At 45.9% G+C, this 22,707-nt stretch overlaps 2 protein-coding genes across 6 annotated transcripts in view; one reads left to right on the top strand and one right to left on the bottom strand.

Annotated features, from left to right (window-relative positions):
• Nucleotides 1-6,734, top strand: part of CTPS1 (CTP synthase 1) — a 42,019-nt gene extending 35,285 nt beyond the window's left edge. For 3 of the 5 annotated variants that reach the window (XM_053576331.1, XM_053576330.1, XM_053576326.1), the window contains exons 14-19: nt 1,117-1,213; nt 2,319-2,374; nt 2,465-2,561; nt 3,117-3,261; nt 3,777-3,870; nt 5,793-6,734. In XM_053576331.1, coding sequence (XP_053432306.1) covers nt 1,117-1,213; nt 2,319-2,374; nt 2,465-2,561; nt 3,117-3,261; nt 3,777-3,861 — 480 coding nt within the window. In that variant the 3' untranslated portion in view covers nt 3,862-3,870; nt 5,793-6,734. Of the gene's footprint in view, nt 1-1,116; nt 1,214-2,318; nt 2,375-2,464; nt 2,562-3,116; nt 3,262-3,776; nt 3,875-5,792 lie in introns of those variants that run through there. The other 2 variants (XM_053576327.1, XM_053576328.1) reach the window with 2 other exon arrangements.
• An 11,720-nt stretch (nt 6,735-18,454) lies between these two features.
• SLFNL1 (schlafen like 1) lies at nt 18,455-22,707 on the bottom strand. The gene is given in 4 exon segments (XM_053576775.1): nt 18,455-19,047; nt 19,691-19,834; nt 20,094-20,438; nt 22,273-22,707. Coding segments are annotated over 4 exon segments (1,047 nt in total). The 3' UTR covers nt 18,455-18,924.

The following is a 22,707-nucleotide window of genomic DNA, read 5'->3' on the forward strand; positions in this document are numbered from 1 at the left end:
CAGCCAACTAGAGGGGACTGATCCTTGAATAAAATAATTCTCCACCCCTGCTCCCCTCAGCTCTAAGGAGCAGTGCTGTGTGTAATATGAAACACTTACGTGGGCACTTACTCTGTGCCATATGTATGCATTCATATGCTCACCAGCCATATTCCTGGGAGGTAGGTTTGTTACTGGAGAAGTGCTAGGATCTAGTAATGATTGCTTTAAGGGCATCAAGCTTTCCCAGGCCAGCATACCTCACATTAGAGCTCGTGCCAGGGGTACGTGGCACTGCCCAAACCATTGTATTGTTAAGGCTCATGAAGAAGAGATGGTGCCTTTGTTCATTTTTGAATCCCCAGCTCAGGGGTGACAGGCACATAAAGGGCACTTATTTTTTTCAGTGTTCAACAAGTGTTGAGTACCTACTGTGTGCTAGGGACTATCGTCACTGAGGACACTGTGCTTAAATGAGGTGGACACAGTCCTTGAGCTTATAGCACTTGGGCAGCATCAGTATATTTGTCAGTCTGAAATTAAACATTGCTGGGACTAAGCTCCAGGGGCTGAACAAAGGTTTCGAAGTATGAGGCTTTGGGGTGAGGTAGAGCAGGGGTAGAGCAGGGCCCAGAAAAGGCTGCAGAGGTTGAAGGCACTTGGCACTGTGCTGAGAGGTGAGCTGGACTGTCCTTGCCGGGTACCATCTCCTACTATTCCACAGACACTTGCTAAGCTCCTGCTGGGTGCCCGCCCTGCATCCCCTGCATTTGAGCAGCTCTGGGGCTGGCTGGGGAGACAGGTATGTTATGACATATCTAGTCTTGTTCCTGTGCTGCTGTAGTAGCTTCTCTCAGCATGTGCTACTTACCACCAGAGCACCAGAGCAGAAGTGACCAAAGGAGGAAGCAGATGCACCTGGCTGCAGGGTGTGAGGACAGGGTGAAGGCTCAAACCTCTGCAACAAAGGCTTAAAAATGAGTCCTGGGAGACATCGCCCCCATGACAAAACATCTTTTATAAGGAAAGGCTGGAGGATGAGAACTTACTTGCAATCTTATTCCTTGAGTGAAGTTGGTCTATCTCCTAATACAAGCAAAGTTTTGTAGTTCATGTTTGTTTTCTGAACGCCTCTAGGTCATAGACATGCCTGAACACAATCCTGGGCAGATGGGTGGAACCATGAGACTGGGCAAGAGGAGAACCCTGTTCCAGACCAAAAACTCCATCATGAGTAAGAGCTGTCCTATGTTGGCCCAGCCTTTGGTTTAACATGTCTAAGATGTGTGTCTTAGGGTGATGCTGTGGCTCCACCCTAAGAAAAGTAGGCAGGCTGACTTTTAAGTTGAACTATGTGAAATTGCCGATAATTTGATGGTTTTTGTCCCATAAAAATGTCCATTTCATATGAGTCAACTTAAATAGACTTTATTCTAACAGTATTAATAGGTGCTAAAGATTTAGAGAAATTTGGGAGACAACTATTTATGAAAATGACTCTATTAGAGAAAAAAGACTCTAATAGAGTCATTTTGCTTGCCCACTGGGAAAATTCCACCTTTGTCAGCAGAGGAGACTTTTATCCGCTGGAGGTTCCATAGTAGCATAGTTTAAGAGTCACTTGCGTAGGAGATCTTCAGGGATTCGGGCCTGTAATATTCTATGGATTGGGGATTCGTAGGTCACTGCGAAAGTTTTGAAATAGACAGTGCAATGGTTCATTTTTCACTTCCAAGAAACACAGTTGACAGCATCCTTTCTGATTGACTGTGCAAATATCAACTTGCTCAGCTTCTGGTGCTGCAGGGAGGGCTTCATGTATTTCCATCTCTGTGGATTTTACATTTCTTGATTTTTTTTTTTGTGTATCTCAAAACTTTCATAACATATCATTAGGTGATAGTGAATGAGTAAAGCACCCCATTAGCCACCAGATGCTAATGATCTGAATTGCATGGTCATCAGAGGTCAGAGGTCATCTGTGTAGCTCTTGTCCCCCCTCCCCACATTAATCTCAGGGCGCTGGCCAGGTGATATATCCTGATTTGTTTTCCAAGCAGTTTGTAGAAGCTAAGTGCTCAGCAGTCATATGTTTTGAGGGTGCTGGTGAATGTCTGTTTCTGTTAGTTTTCCTCAGTATGGTTAGAAAGAGTCAGAAGCCCAAGAATTAGTTGAAGTTGTGCTTCTAAGAGCAGGTGACCATGGCAGAATTGTAGAACTAGCCTCAAAAGTCCTGGCTGTGTCAGCGATGAAAAGTAAACTGGGAAGCAGAACGCAGCTGTGAGTAAATCATTCTGTGAACTCTGAATTCTTTACACCCAGCGTGTTTGTGTTGCCAGGGAAACTATATGGAGATCCAGACTACTTGGAAGAGAGACATCGCCATAGATTTGAGGTGAGGATTTGATCTTGCTCCTTCCTGTCAGTCTGGGAAGACAGTAAGCTAAGAGGCCAGCACAGCGTTTTTTATCTCATGCTTCAACAGGTAAATCCAGTCTTGAAAAACTGTTTGGAAGAACAAGGCTTGAAGTTTGTTGGCCAAGATGTTGAAGGAGAGAGAATGGAAATTGTGGAGTTGGAAGGTGATTACTTGGGTGGTTGTATTTAATGGAAAACTTAGTAAGGTTTTCTTGGTATATGGGAAAAAAATATGTCTTATCACTCCTGACATACAGAATTATGAAAAAGTGCTGAATTGTGAGGGAAAGGGTCTTGGTGAATGAGGGGTCTGGAACCCTGAGAGGTTTGTCTTTATGCATGGCCTTCTTTGGCAGCTGTTTAACTTCTGGGCTCAGTTCCTCCTCCAAAATGAGTGTTTAGACATGGCATTCAAAGTACCCCCTTTAACTCTCACACGAACTGCTCGATTCACTCGGCAGAAGTAATAGGAACCAGTGTTTCTCTCAAGTCCCTGGAGAGGAGGTTCCTTCAGTGGGAGGGGACAGCAATGCCAGGGAAAGGGCCTCGGATTGCTTGTGCTTTGAGGTTACCTTTACCTAGAATCAAATGAAGTTATTTTCAAATAGTTTTAGGGCCTATGGAAATATGAAACATTTAATAAGATTTTTTCCCCTCATCTCTGACATTTTATGCATAGCATGCATCCTGAAGCTGTTTCTTTTGAAATTCTGTTGCAGATCATCCATTTTTTGTTGGGGTTCAGTACCACCCTGAGTTCCTGTCCAGACCTATCAAGCCCTCTCCACCCTACTTTGGCCTCCTCTTGGCCTCTGTGGGGCGGCTCCCACATTACCTCCAGAAAGGCTGCCGGCTCTCGCCCAGGTGGGGCCCTTTTTACTTCACGGATCAGCTCCTCTGTAGTCCTTTAGGTGGTCACTGATTCATGTGAGGTGTCACACAGGCGTCTTGGCTGAGTGTCCTTGGATGGGGTGTCATGTGCTCCTCATGGTATCTCCTTGAATGTTTCCTGTCCTTTCTGTGTCTTCTCGGGCTGCTTCCCTGGGGTATTGTTGGGGGGGGGTCCCCCTCTGTAGCATCCTGCTGACAGGATTATGTCTGGCACATGACCTTTTGGTCCATGTTAAGAGGAAATCTGGTTTTTCATGGAATCAGTTTATGCCCCATTGCTACCTTTATCTGAAACCAGTTACTATGAGTTAGTGGTTAAGGGTGTCATGACTGAAGTATAAATGGTATGTATATCTTTTATAACTAGAAGAAGAAAATCCCTTTACAGCTTCATGCTGAATATATTATGTAGTAAAGAGTGTATAAAAACAGGGAAGTAAAGTGAGTTTTTGTTGGGAGATGATGAATAAGCCATCTGAATTCTGCAGGGACACCTATAGTGACAGAAGCGGAAGTAGTTCTCCTGACTCTGAAATCACTGAATTGAAGTTTCCATCAATAAATCATGACTGATCTTACAACGTAAGTGATATTTTTAAGCTTTATTTAAAAAAAAAAGATAACACACTAGGATCGCAGGAATACCATGAAAAGTTTAGCGTTAACAGTTTTTATATGGGCCAGGCACTGTGGCTCTGGCTTGCAATCCTAGCACTCTGGGAGGCTAAGACAGGTGGATTGCTTGAGCTTCGGAGTTCAAGACCAATCTGAGCAAGAATGAAACCCCCATCTCTACTAAAAAAAATAGCTGGGTGTTGTGGGCACCTGGAGTCCCAGTTACTTGGGAGGCTGAGGCAAGAGGAACTCATGAGCCCAAGAGTCTGGGGTTGCTGTGAGCTATGATGATGCCATGGCACTCTGCCTAGGGCCACAGAGTAAGACTCTGTCTCTAAAAAAAAAAAAAAAAAAAAAAATTATCTGCCAGAGAATTAAAGTGGCAAGATCACTGTGGGTATCAAGTGGGCAAGCTCTCCTCTGAGACAGAGCATGCTTGCCTGCCCCACTTTGGGGGGCACCAGTAGTACCAGCCACTGGGGGTGGTTTCATACTGACTGCTGTATTCAGGTGGCAATCTGACCAATTCTGGGGGCACTGGGTTCTTAGACTCTGTTGTTTCACTTAGCTATAAACTCAAAAATCTTAAAGGATGGACAGGTATGACAATGGCATTTCCCATTTTTGTAGAGCCTCAAGCTTTCATCAGAAAGTACTTTAAGGCTGGGCATGGTGGCTCACGCCTGTAATCCCAGCCCTCTGAGAGGCCCAGGCGGGTGGATTGCCTCAGCTCATGAGTTGGAGACCAGCCTGAGCCAGAGCAAGACCCCATCTCTAAAAATAGCCAGGCATTGTGGCAGGTACCTATAATCCCAGCTACATGGAAGGCTGAGGCAAGAGAATCGCTAAGCCCAAGAGTTTGAGGTTCACGGGTACTCTATTGAGGGTGACAAACAGACTCTGGTCTAAAAAACAAAAAAAACTTTAAAACTGATACTGCTCATAAAACAGTTTTGTGTTTGTGCTTCTTATTCTGGAAGTCTTTTAAAATCCAATTATTGAATAGGCTTTATTGTCTTTATAGTAACAGGGTTAGTCAGTTTAAAAAATGAAATAACTAAGGGTGATACCGTGAATCATAAAAGCCCTTTAAGATGACTGAATGGCCCGTGTTGGCAGAAAAACACATTCTGCTGGTGAGAGTATCAGTGAGGGCATCAGGATCTGTGGGGTCTGGAAGGAGAGTCAGGGATGTAGGTGTGGTCTCACTCTCTGGGAACCCACCACAGGTGAGACAAGCTGCTGCTGTGGCCTGTGCAGGTGGACTGCCCTGAATCCTCACTACCGTGGGCCTTGGGCTGTTCCGGTGCTAGTCTGATCTAATGATCAGAGTGTTTCCCCTTCTGCCTTGGCAGATCGGCCACCTGACTTATGAAAACCCTGAACAAGTAGGCGGGTGTGTGGGAAGTCAGTCAGGGTCAGCAGGAAGGCCTAGTTGCTCACTCCAGGCCAGGTAAGCATTAACGCAGATGGACTCATTGATCTCTGGACCACACAGCTTGCTGTGGCCTGTTTGATAATGGAAGAAATGGATACGAAAAGAAACTTTTACACTGAAGGAGTTAGATTCTTGGTCAGTTATGCAGAATTTGTGACGGCCTTGCAGGTAGAGAATTGCTTGTCAGTGGTACATTAAAGAGCCTCGGTGCTATGGGAAAAGAATGCTTGTACTGGGGCAGATGTAGAAGTTGATATGTGAGACCTTGAAAATGTATGATTCTGTCGGAATTATAAATTTAGGTTTTAATTATACATGTTAGGCTCCTCATACTGCTCTGCCACAAGAAGCAGGTCTAGTCTACCATGGCAGCAGAGTATAAATTCTGACTTTCCTACTTTAATATGCATCTTATAGTTGATAATTTTTTTTTTTTTTTTTTTTTAAACAGGGATGATTCTTCAAGAGAGCCTTCAAACTTTATGGTAGAGTTTACAGCTTTGATTTTTTCACTGAGCTTTTTGACACTTCTTTTAAATTATGTTTTTATTAAGATTATTTTATTATAGGGAAAGGTATTTGGGAAATTTTGTCACTTTGCATGCCCCATCACATGTACTGGCTCCTGCATGGTGCCCTGCCTGTTGTGTGACACCCTCCTTTGCAGTTCTTGAGTTTCTGAGACGAGAAGCAGAATGTCTGACAGGAACTGAGGGTGGCCAGAGCTGGTAGAGCACCTGGCGATCACAGTGCTTCTCGACTACCTCGCATCACTGTGGATTTGAGTGTGCTGCCCATGGCTTTCCCTCAGATGCTTAGACCATTATAAAGTGTGCCATGGGGACTCACTGAGCACGGAAAGATAATTTTAGCTAGTACTTGCAGTGCTTGGTGCTGGGGACCCAAGAGCGCTGCCTGCCACTAAGAGCAGTGAAGTGAGGCCAGAGACAGAATCTCAGTATTGCCCTGAGTTGTGGGGACTCTCAGTGCCAACTTTTGGCTGGTCCTCATCATCCAAATGGACGGTCAGTTTGGTGTCATGCACAATAGCAAGAAGTTTGACTCTCTGCAGTGTGATTTTTAAAATCGCCCTGCCTTTGGCTGTGCTTACTATTCCTGGGGCTGGGAAATACTCCTTTCATCAAGGGGTCACTTGAAACAGAACAAAGAATCTTTTGGGAAAACTGCCTCTTAGCACCCTCTTACATATAGACAGCTTTGACTCCAGGGTGGTACTTTTTTTTTCCAGGATGGTGTTACTGCAGTTGAAATGCAATATGAATGAAAAGCTATTTTCTTAATGCGACGTTAACAGTAGGCACGGCTTTGTGCCTACTATATTCTGGCTGGACTTGTATACTCTAACTTAAGAAATAAATAATGTGAAACAAGAGACATGCTTTGTTTCCCATTCTGTGTTTTTGGCTGCATGGAAAGTGTTTGTGCACTATGCTGGGTCTCCCTGTGCACAGTCACCTACTTTCGGGCCAGGCGCTTTTCCAGGTGAGCAGCCACAAGTGAGCCCTGCTTTAATTTCTAATGTTTAAATTGCTTTGAGGCAGTCTTGTTCTGTCACCGGGGGCCGTGGCATCATCATAGCTACACAACCTCTAACTCTTGGGCTCAAGTGATCCTTCTGCCTCAGCCTCTCAAGTAGCTGGGGCTACAGGTGGGCGTCACCACACCTGGCTAACTTTTTCTTGTTTTTATAGAAGTGGGGTCTCACTCTTATTCAGGCTGGTCCTGAACTCTTGGCCTCAAGCAATCCTCCTGCCTCGGCCTTTCAGAATACTAGGATTACAGGTGTGAGCCACCATGACTGACTGAACCTTGCTTTTTTTTTTTTTGAGACAGTCTCACTATGTTGCCCTTGGTAGGGTGCCATGGCATCACAGCTCACAGCAACCTCAAACTGTTGGTTTTGAGCAATTCTCTTGCTTCAGCCTCCCAAGTAGCTGGGACTACAGGCACCTGCCACAACACCCAGCTATATGTGTTGTTGTTGTAGTTGTCATTGTTGTTTAGCAGGCCTGGCTGGGTTCAAACCTGCCAGCCCCAGTATATGGCCAGCGCCATAAACCCTGAGATGAGCTGAGCTATGGGCGCTTACCCTGAGCCTTGCTTTTAACAGGAGCTAGAATTTTCCAAGAATCCTTCAATTACAGGTTCTTTTTTTTTTTTTTTTATTGTTGGGGATTCATTGAGGGTACAATAAGCCAGGTTACACTGATTGCAATTGTTAGGTAAAGTCCCTCTTGCAATCATGTCTTGCCCCCATAAAGTGTGACACACACCAAGGCCCCACCCCCCTCCCTCCGTCCCTCTTTCTGCTCCCCCCCATAACCTTAATTGTCATTAATTGTCCTCATATCAAAATTGAGTACATAGGATTCATCCTTCTCCATTCTTGTGATGCTTTACTAAGAATAATGTCTTCCACTTCCATCCAGGTTAATACGAAGGATGTAAAGTCTCCATTTTTTTTAATGGCTGAATAGTATTCCATGGTATACATATACCACTCTAAAGATGACAGACGAATGGCTAACAAACACATGAAAAAATGTTCATCATCTCTATATATTAGAGAAATGCAAATCAAAACAACCCTGAGATATCATCTAACCCCAGTGAGAATGGCCCACATCACAAAATCTCAAAACTGCAGATGCTGGCGTGGATGTGGAGAAAAGGGAACACTTTTTTTTTTTATTGTTGGGGATTCATTGAGGGTACAATAAGCCAGGTTACACTGATTGCAATTGTTAGGTAAAGTCCCTCTTGCAATCATGTCTTGCCCCCATAAAGTGTGACACACACCAAGGCCCCACCCACCTCCCTCCTTCCCTCTTTCTGTTTCCCCCCCCATAACCATAATTGTCATTAATTGTCCTCATATCAAAATTGAGTACATAGGATTCATGCTTCTCCATTCTTGTGATGCTTTACTAAGAATAATATCTTCCACGTCCATCCAGGTTAATACGAAGGATGTAAAGTCTCCATTTTTTTTAATGGCTGAATAGTATTCCATGGTATACATATACCACAGCTTGTTAATCCATTCCTGGGTTGGTGGGCATTTAGGCTGTTTCCACATTTTGGCGACTGTAAATTGAGCTGCAATAAACAGTCTAGTACAAGTGTCCTTATGATAAAAGGATTTTTTTCCTTCTGGGTAGATGCCCAGTAATGGGATTGCAGGATCAAATGGGAGGTCTAGCTTGAGTGCTTTGAGGATTCTCCATACTTCCTTCCAGAAAGGTTGTACTAGTTTGCAGTCCCACCAGCAGTGTAAAAGTGTTCCCTTCTCTCCACATCCACGCCAGCATCTGCAGTTTTGAGATTTTGTGATGTGGGCCATTCTCACTGGGGTTAGATGATATCTCAGGGTTGTTTTGATTTGCATTTCTCTAATATATAGAGATGATGAACATTTTTTCATGTGTTTGTTAGCCATTCGTCTGTCGTCTTTAGAGAAAGTTCTATTCATGTCTCTTGCCCATTGATATAAGGGATTGTTGGCTTTTTTCATGTGGATTACTTTGAGTTCTCTATAGATCCTAGTTATCAAGCTTTTGTCTGATTGAAAATATGCAAATATCCTTTCCCATTGTGTAGGTTGTCTCTTTGCTTTGGTTATTGTCTCCTTAGCAGTACAGAAGCTTTTCAGTTTAATGAAGTCCCATTTGTTTATTTTTGTTGTTGTTGCAATTGCCATGGCAGTCTTCTTCATGAAGTCTTTCCCCAGGCCAATATCTTCCAGTGTTTTTCCTATGCTTTCTTGGAGGGTTTTTATTGTTTCATGCCTTAAGTTTAAGTCCTTTATCCATCTTGAATCAATTTTTGTGAGTGGGGAAAGGTGTGGGTCCAGTTTCAGTCTTTTACATGTAGACATCCAGTTCTCCCAACACCATTTATTGAATAGGGAGTCTTTCCCCCAAGGTATGTTCTTGTTTGGTTTATCAAAGATTAGGTGGTTGTAAAATGTTAGTTTCATTTCTTGGTTTTCCATTCGATTCCAAGTGTCTATGTCTCTGTTTTTGTGCCAGTACCATGCTGTCTTGAGCACTATGGCTTTGTAGTACAGACTAAAATCTGGTATGCTGATGCCCCCAGCTTTATTTTTATTACAGAGAACTGCCTTAGCTATACGGGGTTTTTTCCAGTTCCATACAAAACGCAGAATCATTTTTTCCAAATCTTGAAAGTATGATGTTGGTATTTTGATAGGAATGGCATTGAATAGGTAGATTGCTTTGGGAAGTATGGACATTTTAACAATGTTGATTCTTCCCATCCATGAGCATGGTAAGTTCTTCCATTTGTTAATATCCTCTGCTATTTCCTTTCTGAGGATTTCATAGTTTTCTTTATACAGGTCCTTCACCTCCTTCGTTAGGTATATTCCTAGGTATTTGATTTTCTTTGAAACTATGGTGAAGGGAGTTGTGTCCTTAATTAGCTTCTCATCTTGACTGTTATTGGTGTACACAAAGGCTACTGACTTGTGGACATTGATTTTATATCCTGAAACATTACTGTATTTTTTGATGACTTCTAGGAGTCTTGTGGTTGAGTCTTTGGGGTTCTCTAAGTATAAGATCATGTCGTCAGCAAAGAGGGAGAGTTTGACCTCCTCTGCTCCCATTTGGATTCCCTTTATTTCCTTGTCTTGCCTAATTGTATTGGCTAGAACTTCCAGCACTATGTTGAATAGTAAAGGTGACAGAGGACAACCTGGTCTGGTTCCAGTTCTAAGAGGAAAAGCTTTCAGTTTTACTCCATTCAGTAAAATATTGGCTGTGGGTTTGTCATAGATAGCTTCAATCAGTTTTAGAAATGTGCCACCTATGCCTATACTCTTCAGTGTTCTAATTAGAAAAGGATGCTGGATTTTATCAAATGCTTTTTCTGCATCTATTGAGAGGATCATGTGATCTTTATTTTTGCCTCTGTTAATATGGTGGATAACGTTTATAGACTTGCGTATGTTAAACCAGCCTTGCATCCCTGGGATGAAGCCTACTTGATCATGATGAATGACTTTTTTGATGATAAGCTGTAATCTATTGGCTAGGATTTTGTTGAGAATTTTTGCATCTATGTTCATGAGTGAGATTGGTCTGAAATTCTCCTTTTTGTTTGGGTCTTTTCCTGGTTTTGGTATCAGGGTGATGTTTGCTTCATAGAATGTGTTGGGGAAGATTCCTTCTTCCTCAATTTTTTGGAATAATTTCTGCAGTACAGGAATAAGCTCTTCCTTGAAGGTTTGATAGAATTCTGGAGTGAAGCCATCTGGACCAGGGCATTTTTTGGTTGGAAGCTTTTTTATTGTTTCTTTGATCTCAGTGCTTGAAATTGGTCTGTTCAGGCTCTATTTCTTCCTGGCTGAGTCTAGGGTGAGGGTGTGATTCCAAATATTGATCCATTTCTTTCACATTGTCAAATTTCTGGGCATAGAGTTTCTGGTAGTATTCAGAGATGATCTCTTGTATCTCTGTGGGATCAGTTGTTATTTCCCCTTTATCATTTCTGATTGAGGTTACTAGAGATTTTACTTTTCTATTCCTCGTTAGTCTGGCCAATGGTTTATCTATTTTATTTATTTTTTCAAAAAACCAACTACTTGTTTCATTAATTTTCTGAATGATTCTTTTGTTTTCAATTTCATTGATCTCTGATTTGATTTTGGATATTTCTTTTCTTCTACTGAGTTTAGGCTTAGATTGTTCTTCTTTTTCCAATTCCATAAGATCTCTTGTGAGATTGTTGATGTGCTCTCTTTCAGTTTTTCGAATGTAGGCATCTAAAGCGATGAATTTTCCTCTCAAAACTGCTTTTGCAGTATCCCACAGGTTTTGGTAGCTTGTGTCTTCATTGTTGTTATGCTCAAGGAAGTTAATGATTTCCTGTTTTATTTCTTCCTTCACCCATCTGTTATTCAACAGAAGATTGTTTAATTTCCATGCCTTTGGGTGGGGTCGAGCGTTTTTGTTAGAGTTGAGTTCCACCTTTAGTGCCTTATGGTCTGAGAAGATACAAGGTAAAATTTCAATTCTTTTGATTCTGTTGATATTTGTTTTGTGTCCCAGGATATGATCAATTTTGGAGAATGTTCCACGGGGTGATGAGAAGAATGTATATTCTTTATCTTTGGGGTGGAGTGTTCTATATGCGTCTATCAAGCATAGTTGTTCTAGAGTCTCATTTAAGTCTCTTATATCCTTGTTTAATTTCTGTTTAGAGGATCTGTCCAGCTCTGTAAGAGGAGTGTTAAAGTCCCCTGTTATGATGGTATTATCAGATATCATATTGTTCAGACTGAGTAAGGTCTGCTTCAAGAATCTGGGAGCATTTAAATTGGGTGCATAAATATTTAGAATTGAAATGTCTTCTTGTTGTATTTTTCCCTTGACCAATATAAAGTGACCATCTTTGTCTTTTTTGACTTTAGTTGCTTTAAATCCACATGTGTCTGAAAATAAGATTGCAACTCCTCTTTTCTTCTGAATTCCATTTGCCTGAAAAATTGTCTTCCAACCCTTGACTCGGAGCTTTAATTTGTCTTTTGAAGCCAGGTGTGTTTCTTGCAGACAGCAAATGGATGGCTTGTGTTTTTTAATCTAGTCAACCAATCTATGTCTCTTCAGTGGGGAATTCAAGCCATTAACATTTATTGAGATAATTGACAAGTGTGGTAGTATTCTATTCGTCTTATTTTGTGAGAGTCCATTGCTTAGTTTTATCTTTTGCATCAGTGTGGAGGTTAGGTTCTGTCCTTTAATTTCTGAGTTCTTACTTTGCTGCTGATCCATTGTGGTGGTCAGTGTGCAGAACAGGTTGAAGTATTTCCTGTAGAGCTGGTCTTGTTGTGGCGAATTTCCTCAATGTTTGTATATCCGTAAATGATTTGATTTCTCCGTCAATTTTGAAGCTTAGCTTAGCAGGGTACAGAATTCTGGGCTGAAAATTGTTCTGTTTAAGTAGATTAAAGGTAGATGACCATTGTCTTCTTGCTTGGAAAGTTTCATTAGAGAAGTCTGAGGTCAATCTGATGGATTTGCCCCTGTAGGTCAACTGGCGCTTACTCCTGGCAGCTTGCAGAATCTTTTCTTTTGTCTTGACTTTGGAGAGGTTCATCACAATGTGTCTTGGAGAAGCTCGGTTAGAGTTGAGGCGACCTGGGGTCCGATATCCCTCTGAAAGCAGTGTGTCAGAATCTTTGGTGATATTTGGGAAATTTTCTTTTATAATATTCTCTAGTATGGCTTCCATTCCTCTGGGGCATTCTTCTTCCCCTTCTGGGATTCCTATAACTCATATGTTGGAACGCTTCATAAAGTCCCATAATTCTGACAGTGAACGTTCTGCTTTCTCTCTCTTCTTTTCTGCCTCTTTTACTATCTGAGTTATCTCAAAAACTTTGTCTTCTACCTCTGAAATTCTTTCTTCTGCATGGTCTAACCTGTTGCTGATACTTTCCATTGCATCTTTAAGTTCCCTGATTGACTGTTTCATTTCCTTCAGCTCTGCTATATCCTTTTTATATTCTTCATATCGTTCATCTCTTATTTGATTCTGTTTTTGAATTTCCTTTTGGTTATTTTCCACTTTATTAACAGTTTCCTTCATTGTTTCCATCATTTCCTTCATTGTTTTCAACATGTGTATTCTAAATTCCCTTTCTGTCATTCCTAACATTTCTGTATAGGTGGAATCCTCTGCAGTAGCTACCTCATGGTCCCTTGGCGGGGTAGTTCTGGACTGGTTCTTCATGTTGCCTGGAGTTTTCTGCTGATTCTTCCTCATGGGTGATTTCTTTTATCTGTTTACTTGCCCTAATTTTCCTTTCAATTCCTCTTGCTCTTTAAGTTCTTGTGCCTGTGGACTAAGGGTTACAGGACCAGAAGGGTGAGAAGGTTTAAGAGCAAAAAAGCGATGAAAGAAGTGAGGACCGAGTGATAAGAAAAAAAAAAAAAAAAAGAAAGAAAAAAAAGAAAAATAGAGAAAGGAGAGTGGTTGGGTGAAAGGAATATTGACAAAAAGAAGAGAGGCACAGAAAGAGGGAGACAGAGCAATATAGGTGTACAGTAGGGTACTTTGATACAACCTTAAAAAAAAAAAACACCTTCTGGGGGTGCCAAGTGGGGTGGTTCACTTGAGGTCAGCAGCTCTTTGCTAACCTGATCAGACACAGTACCCCACCTCCACCAAGTAGAGAGGAAAGACAAAAATGCTATAAATCAAACCAAAACAAGCAAACAGAAAACTTTACGGGATAAAATTGGCTGGAAAAACCAAATAATAGTGGTAGAAACACTAACAAAAATGAAGTTCTGATTATTGAAATAGGCAGCAATGGGAAATTATAATTAAACTAGAAAAATTGAGAAAGAAAAAGGATCTGTATGGAAAAGGTTGAACTTAAAAAACAAAACAACAATCTAGAACGTCAAAATAAACAAAAAAAAAAACCAAACCAGAAAAAAAACCAACCAAACAAACAAACAAACAAACAAAAAAAAACACACACGCAACCAAAAACAAAGCAGTATGTATATGGAATTGAATATTGTCTGGGCAACACGTGGTCTTCTGGGGTATGAGATGTTAATCACAGTTCTGATACGACTGGAGGCTGCTAGTTTCTCGAACCCCAGCAGGTAGACACCCTAAATCTCTCTTCAGCCCACTTAAAAGGCACTTTGAACTTGTTCACTTACTGAGCAGAAGCTTTCTCAGGGAAGTGCTTGTTGCTGGAATCACTGCTGAAGTGGCTATCCACTTACCCTGTGTGTCAAAACTGGTCTCCCTCTGCCCCCGAGGGTTAGGGCTGCAAGGCGGCTCAGACCCCGCCCTTAGGCTACTTGGTCGCTGGGTTACCAGCTCCCACCCAATTCCAGCTCTGCGACCCTGAGGGCGGAGCTTGCCAGGGCAGATCGCTCACAATGTCTGCCTGTGACCCAGAGCCAAACTCTATTAGCTCCGTCTGGCTCAGCGGCTCAGACTGGGGCCCTAGACAAAGGCCAGAGTTCTCCGCACTCCCGCTCAGGCTCTCCCCAAGGCAGTTCAGCTGAGTGCCAAGTCCAAAGACACCAAAACAGTTCACAGGTAAGGCCTTTCTGGTTTGCAGTCTCGCTGCTACTGAACTTACAGTTGCGGGCGGGTTTAGGCGGATTGAACACACGCGACCACTTGCCGGTTTTCCACTGTTTTAGTCCTCCTCTTGGGGTCCAGAAGTCTCTCGCTGACTCCCTGTATCCTCTCAGGGGTGATGATAGGCAGATCCCACCAGCCAGAGATGCCTGGAGTCCTATATCCCCAGACTCACGGTGCCCAGATGCAAGGAAGCTGTTACTCGGCTGCCATCTTGCTCCACCCTCTCGAAAAGGGAACACTTTTACACTGCTGGTGGGACTGCAAACTAGTACAACCTTTCTGGAAGGAAGTATGGAGAAACCTCAAAGCACTCAAGCTAGACCTCCCATTTGATCCTGCAATCCCATTACTGGGCATCAACCCAGAAGGAAAAAAATCCTTTTATCATAAGGACACTTGTACTAGACTGTTTATTGCAGCTCAATTTACAATCGCCAAAATTTGGATTAACAATTACAGGTTCTTAGCATACAAAAAGAGCAATTAAAAGGCGCAGGAGTGCTGAGTATGCTGCTTGCTAAAGAGAAATGGGGTGGAGTGAACAGCATTTCTTAGGAAGGAAGGTTTTTCCTTTGCAGGTCACTGGACTTGGGCACTCCACATACACAGCCAAGGGGCAGCAGACCAAAGACTGTCCTAGCAGCAGGGCTGCAATTTGTCCCCCAGCTCTTCTTCCACCTTAACCTTTGAGTACAGGACCAGTGGCTAAAGGTCACTGTCCCAAGTGGTTTGTCCTCTAAAGTGAAATCATGGGGGTGTTGGTGATACCCTCTGGCCTCTAAGTACACCTACCTAGGGATGAGCTGTCTCAAAGTCTGTGGGAGGCAGGAGCTGGATCTTAGGCCTGATGGCTTATCAGTGCTAACAGCCTTTACTTGTCTCTGAAATTTGAGGAACTAGAGGTTGTGGAGAAAAATGTTCCCTTCTCTCACCATTTGGCTCAGCTCCTACATCAGAGAGGTCCAGAAAAGAACTGGGCTCTCATTTATCATTCCTCTCACTGGTTCAAGGCCTAGTTCCATCACACTTGAGGCCCAGAAGTCAGAGTCCCTCCCTTCTGACCTAAGAGCAACCTGCCTTTGTCTGCCTGTCTTTCTCAGAGACAGAATATCTTCACTTACAGAGAGATCTTCAGACTTGCTTTGGTGCTTTGAGTAGCTTACTGAGCATAATTCTAACTTCTTTTCCTATCTGGTGGATGCATCAGATAGTCTTCATTTAAAAAATAGAGAACAAAAAAAAAAAAAAATAGAGAACAGGGGCCAAGCATGGTGACTCACGCTTATAACCCTAGCTCTCTGGAAGGCTGAGGTGGGTGGATTGCTTAAGCTCAGGAGTTTGAGACCAGTCTCAGCAAGAGTGAGACCCCCATCTCTACTGAAAGAAACAAAAACAAATAGGCAGGAGGATCTCTTGAGTTTGAGGTTGCTGTGAGCTAGGATGCCAGGGCATTCTACCAAGGGCAACAAAATGTCTCAAAAAAAAAAAAAAAATTAAAAAGTAAAAAACAGAATGTTCCAGCCAGTATGGTGGTTCACGCCTGTAATTCTAGCACTCTAGGAGGCCGAAGCAGGTAGACTGCTTGAGCTCAGAAGTTCAAGACCAGCCTGAGCAAGAGCAAGACTTCATCTCTACCAAAAATAGAAAAACTAGCTGGGTATTGTGGCAGGTGCCTATAGTCCCAGATCCTTGGGAGGCTGAGGCAAGAGGATTGCTTGAGCCCAAGAGTTTGAGATTGCTGTGAGCTATGATGCCATGTCAGTGTACCCAGGGTGACAGAGTGAGACTGTTTAAAAAATAAAAACAAACATTCCCACAACTGAGGGTCTGACATGCCCACTGGTGACAGTAGTACTTCCACAACAGTACGGACTCAGATGGGAGGTGGCTTGGGAATCTCTCCAGTGGTTGTGTTCCTGCCCTTGACTTTCAGGTGGCTTCAGCTGACCAACTGTCATGTGCTGGCCATTTGCTATAACTGTTACGAGAGAAAGGACTCTCAAACAGCTCTCTAGGGCTAACAAAGCCCCACTGGCCCTGGCCATGGCAGACAGGACTATGCTAGGGGTAAAGGCCAAAGCTGGACTGCACAGGAGGGCAGCCTTCCCTGCCTTCTGTTTACTGACCCTGCGTGGATGCTTTTCCCTGGTGGGGAGGAACCACAGCAGTATGCCTCCCATGTCCCCACACATAGTAAGCCTCCCTTCAATCTAGGGGATCTGTGCAGGTTCTTAGTAGTCTGTAGCAGCTGAACTGAACCCTGATTGCACCCTTCCTTTGTAGGAACCTGCTATTTCCTAATAAAAGCATTTCTAAGGACTATGAGGCCTGGACTAGCACATTGTATTGGACTTTCACACGGAAGTTTCCCACAAATATTACTCCAGAGTAATGTATTCTTTTTTTTTTTTTTTTTGTAGAGACAGAGTCTCACTTTATGGCCCTTGGTAGAGTGCCGTGGCCTCACACAGCTCACAGCAACCTCCAACTCCTGGGCTTAAGCAATTCTCTTGCCTCAGCCTCCCGAGCAGCTGGGACTACAGGCGCCCGCTACAACGCCCGGCTATTTTTTTTTGGTTGCAGTTTGGCCGGGGCCGGGTTTGAACCCGCCACCCTCGGTATGTGGGGCTGGCGCCTTACCGACTGAGCCACAGGCGCCACCCATACTCCAGAGTAATGTATGCTTTATTTGTATAGTTCCCAAGCAGCCTTGGTGATCCTGGGGCAGCTCAGTGGCTGGGTAACAGGAGCTTTGTAACTTGTCAAGATATATACACCCATTGTCACATTTGATCACAGCATGAGAGGTAGCCAATGCAGGGGTTATATTCGTTTGCTAAGTGGGAAAACCAGGTCTCAGAGCAGTTTTGATTGGTTTAGGAAATGTCATCTGGCTGGGGAATGGAATGGCTGGGGTCCCAAAGTTACTGTCTATGTTGGCTCTATAGATGAGGCCAAAGGCCTCTAGATCACGAAGTTTTAGAGAATTAACTGAAATGTATTCTGTGGGACCCCAGTCCTGTGAAATGCCCCATTTGATAAGGTTAAGTGAATTCCTAGTAGCTGAGACCCCAAATTTAGGAGATTCCTTGGTGATTTCATCAGCAGATATTTACTGGGTATCTACCACATGCCAGCCATACCCAAATCCCTGGCCCTCAGAGCATGTATTTTAGTGGGCAGAAATACCAAATATACACAGTATGACAGTTCTATGGGGAAAAAAGGTGGAAGCAGGAAAGGGATGAATGGCTGTGTTGGGAGGGTGGTGCAGTTTAAGAAAGGATGGGAGAAAGGTTGAGCATGGACTTGAAAGTGGAGAGGAAAGGAAATAACCATGAAGCTGTTTGGGGAATAGCATTCCAGGTGGGGTAGCTGCCAGTGCAAAGGCCCAGAGGCAGGTGTGCAAGAGAAGCTGGTCAGTGTGGTTGAAATGGCTTGTGCAAGGGGTAGAAGAGATTGAGGTTACCTGGGCTGATTGTGGAGCACTTTTCCTGAGATGGGAGCTTGGAGGGCTTGGAGCTCAGGCACAGCATGATAAGCCTCTGGCTTGCCAGGCCCTGGCTTGGCTGGTGGAGAGAGCAGGGGAAATGTCCAGAGCAGAAATCCCCTCCAGTGGCAGGAGGGGCCTTGCAATGAAAGTCAGACCCTTCTCGTGCAGGAGCTACTCTGCCATAGTGAGTAAAAATGACAAATGTCCCTGCCCAATGTCATCCTTTTAGGTGAAGCAGCTGAAGCAGAGGCAAAGCACTTTGCCCCCTGGGGCCTGGTCTGAGCTGGGCAGGAGCCTGATCATCTGGGCCCCTCCCTGCAATAGCTCTGCATAGTAGGAGCCCAGGGCTCGTGGCTGGGCATGGCACTTGTGTCCCAGTAGCATCTAACTGGCTGACCAAGTGTCCGAGAAAGAACGATTCTTGTCACAGGAGCATGTAATTTATTAAGAAGCTTTGACAGACACAAGTTCCCAGCAAGTCAGGGGTGGGGGCTGCAGGGTGGCCTGTTTGCCCTGTAATGACAGTCACTGAATATGTCTCATCATTTGCAAGGGGCTCCAAGATGACAAATCCTTTCTGGCACTGTCTAGCCAACTGGAGTCACGGACCCCAGCGTGGGCCAAATGAGCATTTTAGGGAGATAGCCTATCCCTTACAGCTCAGCCCTAGGGTAGCCTTGGCCAGGGTTTTACAAGTTCTTGTCGAAAGTAAGATTCCTTGAGGATAGTGCTGAGAGCAATTTCTTAGCCACAGAGACCAGAGTCTGCTTAGGGTTGAAGCCATGGGACCAGCCCAGGTGCAGTGTTAAAGGAGCTCCCATTCACCTCTGAGTGGCCCAGGTGGATTTTATTGGCAGGATTTAGGCTCAAAAAGGAAATTCCTGCATGTCCCTGTGGAAAGCACAGCAACGTCCTGCCCGCTAGGCCCTCACAGGACACAGCAGGTGCAGGAGATGGGCCAGTGCCGCTGCAGCTGCTGCTGGAGCTGCTCCTTCTCCACTGTCAGCACCTTCACCTTCTCCTCCAGCTTGCTCAGCTCCACCATCCACTTCTGGGGGACATTGTAGAAGCAGATGGCTGAGCCAACGTTGAATCAGGCCAGCTCATCCTCTGCTTGGGGTTGAACTGAGGGAAGCAAGGCCCCGGAAACCTGGGACCTCAGGTAGGTGGGGAAGCCAGGTTCCTCAGCTGTTTTGCCCACTGTGACTGCATCAGCCTTAGGGGTCTTAAGGGAAGCTGCCAGTGTGCCAGGCCCAGGGATGGAGCCATCCTCTGCAGCCCCTGATGTTCCCCTCTGAAAAAGGCTTTTCCTTGGTATTGTTCCAACACCCCTTGCCCGTTTTCTTTAGGGCCTCTCCTAAAATGCAGTATATAGTCTTCAGGGTTTTCTTGTAACTTCTTGATATTTAGGTCTCTTGGCTTCCTCAGTCACCCAGGATTGAATGCCTTAACCCTCCAAGGAGTGTATTTTAGGCACCACGAGGAGTAGGGTACTGCGTAGATTTTTAAGAGAGTACTTTGGTTTCTCCCTCCCTAGTAGCGACTGAACAGTGGCGTGGGGGTTGCAATGGTGTAGTTTTAAGCCCGCCCCTCCCTGTATTTATGGGGCGACACTGAGGGCTTGTCCAGGACTGCTTGGTGGGTGGTCAAAGGGCCCCAGCTGGCTCACCCCACCTATGCCTGGGCTTCCTTACCTGCCTGCACCACTCTTGGATGGCACTGGCGGACAGGGGGCCCTGGATGCTCCCCTCGCGCCGCAGGAACACCTCCCCCTGGTCTGTCTGGTAGAGCTGCGGCTCGCCCTGGGCCTTAGGGGTGTGCACGGTCAGGCGGATCACCTTGGTGAGGGCAACAGCAGCTCTGGCAGAGGTTGCACCTGACAGCTGGTGGCCCCCAATCCCACTCAGGCTGCTCCTTGATGCTGGATGCTGGCCGGCTCCGCAGGGCAGCCTGGTAGAGCCGGAGCTGTGGCCACCCCCAGCCTGTCCTCCAGGGCCCACTCCATTGCTCCCTGCCCTAGGACTGAGCAGCATGATCTTGTGGAGTGATGACAGGTGGCAAAACAGAGCCACAGGCCTTCCCGTGACACAAGCTTACCTTGAGGGGCATGCTGGTGGCGGAGGTGCTAACCACCGGGATGAAGGTGAGGGTGTAGGCGTCGGGAAAGACCTGGGGCTTGAAGGCCTGCAAGATGGAGTCAACCAGAAGGCGTGTGCGGTCCTCGTCACGGTGGCTGCAGCGGATGCCCTGCACCAGGCCACTGTCCTCAATGCCCACGAGCAGACTGCCGCCCTCGCTGTTGAGGAAGGCACACATATAGCGCCGCACGTGGTGCTTAAAAGCCAGGCTCAGGTACTCGCCGCCACCCCGCTTGAACTCCACGTTGCGGGTCTCACTGCCCAGGAAGGCGCCCTGGAAGAGCTGCTCCTGGCCCCTGATCTCCTGGTACATTATGGCGCTGTCAGAGCACACACCACTGGGCCGGCTCTGGCAGCTCTGTTGCTGCCGCGCCTGGGGCCCTTTAGGCGACCTGGCTGTGGGCAGAGGGAGGTCGGAGCCAGGTCTGGGGCTGTGGCTAGGGCTGGTGCTTGGACTCCGGCCACTGTCGTCCTCCTGCATGGGTGGGGATCAAAAGCAGGGTGTATAGGTCCAGACAGGAGTCAGGATACTTGACCTTGAGACAGAGTGCACAAACCTCCAGCTGCACCCCTGTCTGGGGTCCAGCCCTCATGGGCATCCTGACACCTACTCCCAGGCTTGCAGCCAATGCAAGAATTGCTGCGGATCAGGGGTTCAAACCTGCCACTGCTGCTTCCCCTGCTGGGCTGTGCTCCTAGATGAGGGGTGGGATGCCTGGGAGGTTAAGAAGAGATTTCTGTTTCTTGAGGCTGGGAGCTGGGACACCTGTGGGCCAATCTTTTCCTACTTGGGTTGCAGATAGGCCTGTGAGGCTCAAGACTGGATCATTCCAGGAGGTATCTCAGCATTCTGAGTCCCCTGTGACAGAGCTGCAGGTCCCTGAATTGAGGGGCTTCCAGAGACCCCCGACTCATCTCTTTGGAACCTTAGCCCACCATTTTCCAGACTATTGAAAAGTCCTCCTGAATCTCAATTTTCCTTCACCCTTCCAGAGCACCCTTCTGTGGCTTCTGTCCTGCTGGAGGTCTCAAGTATGAGCCTCCTCACAGCTACTTCCCTCCTCACCGGGGCCTTAGTGGTCTCCCTGCCTCCAGGCTTTCCTCTTCCCAGTCACTGACCCTAAGTGCAAGTCAGACTGTCATGCCTCCTTATACCCCTTTCCTGCCTGTGGGCTGGGGTACATCCCTAGCAGCCCTACAGCTCCGCAGAGAAGACAAATTTATCTGTTTTAGGAACAATAAATTGTCACACAAATGTTAAATCAGGTACAGGTGTTGAAATGTAAGTCACAGAGCTGTTTAGTTCTGCCAACAGTTTAAACACCAGGGGTTTTTACCTGAAAGAAAAGAAACTAAGATTGTTTGTCTTATGGAGTGACCTGCCCTGACTCCCCATACCCTAGTAAAGCCATCCTTTTAGCCCTGCTCTGCCTTGGTCTACAGCCTTGGTGACTTGCTCCCTACCCTCTGGCCTAGCTCCTTCCTCAGTTTCCCCTGCATCTTCATCCTGAGTTCCAGGGTATTTGTTCTTCTGCAAATGCAACAGTCCCCTTCGCCCGCAGGGTTTCCTTTACATGTGTCCTTTGCCTGGAATGTCTTTTCCCCTGAGGGTCACTCCAATTCTGTAAGTCCCAGCCTGGACTTCATTTTCCCTGGGAATTTGTCCCCAGAGAGCAGTGTAAGCCCTCTGTGTCCACCCCCAGGTCCGAGCACAGCCACCTTGCAGCTTGTGATCAGCTTTGTGTCTGGCTCAGCTCACAGATGCAGAGCTTCTGGCATGGAGTGGGCATGTTTGTCAACTGAGCAAATGAGACTGGCCAAGGGGACAACCAGGACTCTTGTGTAGCCCAGACCTCCCAGACCTGGAGGCTGAAATGAAAAAGCACTCAAGGAGGAGGCCTACTTTTTGGCCTTCAGGCGAGCACCTGGGCTAGAGTTACACTGTAGGTCAATGTCCCTCTGGTGAAAGCTGGCGGTACCAGTCTCAGGCCACAATCATTTGAGTAGCAGCTCCCAAGTTTGCAGATTAGTCCCTGTTCCTCAAAGACACTCCTCCACCCCCACTCTACAGGCCATTCATACTCAGCCCTCTCCCCAGAGTAAAGCTGTGGGGCTTGCTTGGCTAAAGTCTCACTTACCTCTCTTCGGTTGAAGGGATCCCGGCCCTCACCCAGCACCAGCTCCTTCCCATGGGCTGCCAGCTCCTTGAAGATGAGGTGCTCCTCCGAGGCCATCTGCAGGCGCCAGGGAAGGGAGGCCAGGGTGGCCTTGTGGGTGGCCACCTGCACCAGTGCATAGGCCCTCCGTGGCCGTTTCACCACCTCAATGTGCTCCCGTGCCACGGGTAGCTCAAGCCGCTCCAAGGTGTCTCGCAGCAGACACGTGAGCACAGGCACTGAGAACTGGGGGTTCAGATGGCCCACATAGAGAGTGTGCATTCTGGGAGCTGCTTCGAGGCTCAAGTCCTTGGGCAGGGACTCTTCTGGGGGGAGCTCTCGTAGGGGCTGCTCACCCTGGGGCTCCATGAGGGGCTCCTGCACCTGTATTTATGCTGATCTCTTCCTGGGGATCAT

This window comes from Nycticebus coucang, chromosome 22 (assembly GCF_027406575.1).
Source record: "Nycticebus coucang isolate mNycCou1 chromosome 22, mNycCou1.pri, whole genome shotgun sequence".
Classification (NCBI taxonomy): Eukaryota; Metazoa; Chordata; class Mammalia; order Primates; family Lorisidae; genus Nycticebus; species Nycticebus coucang.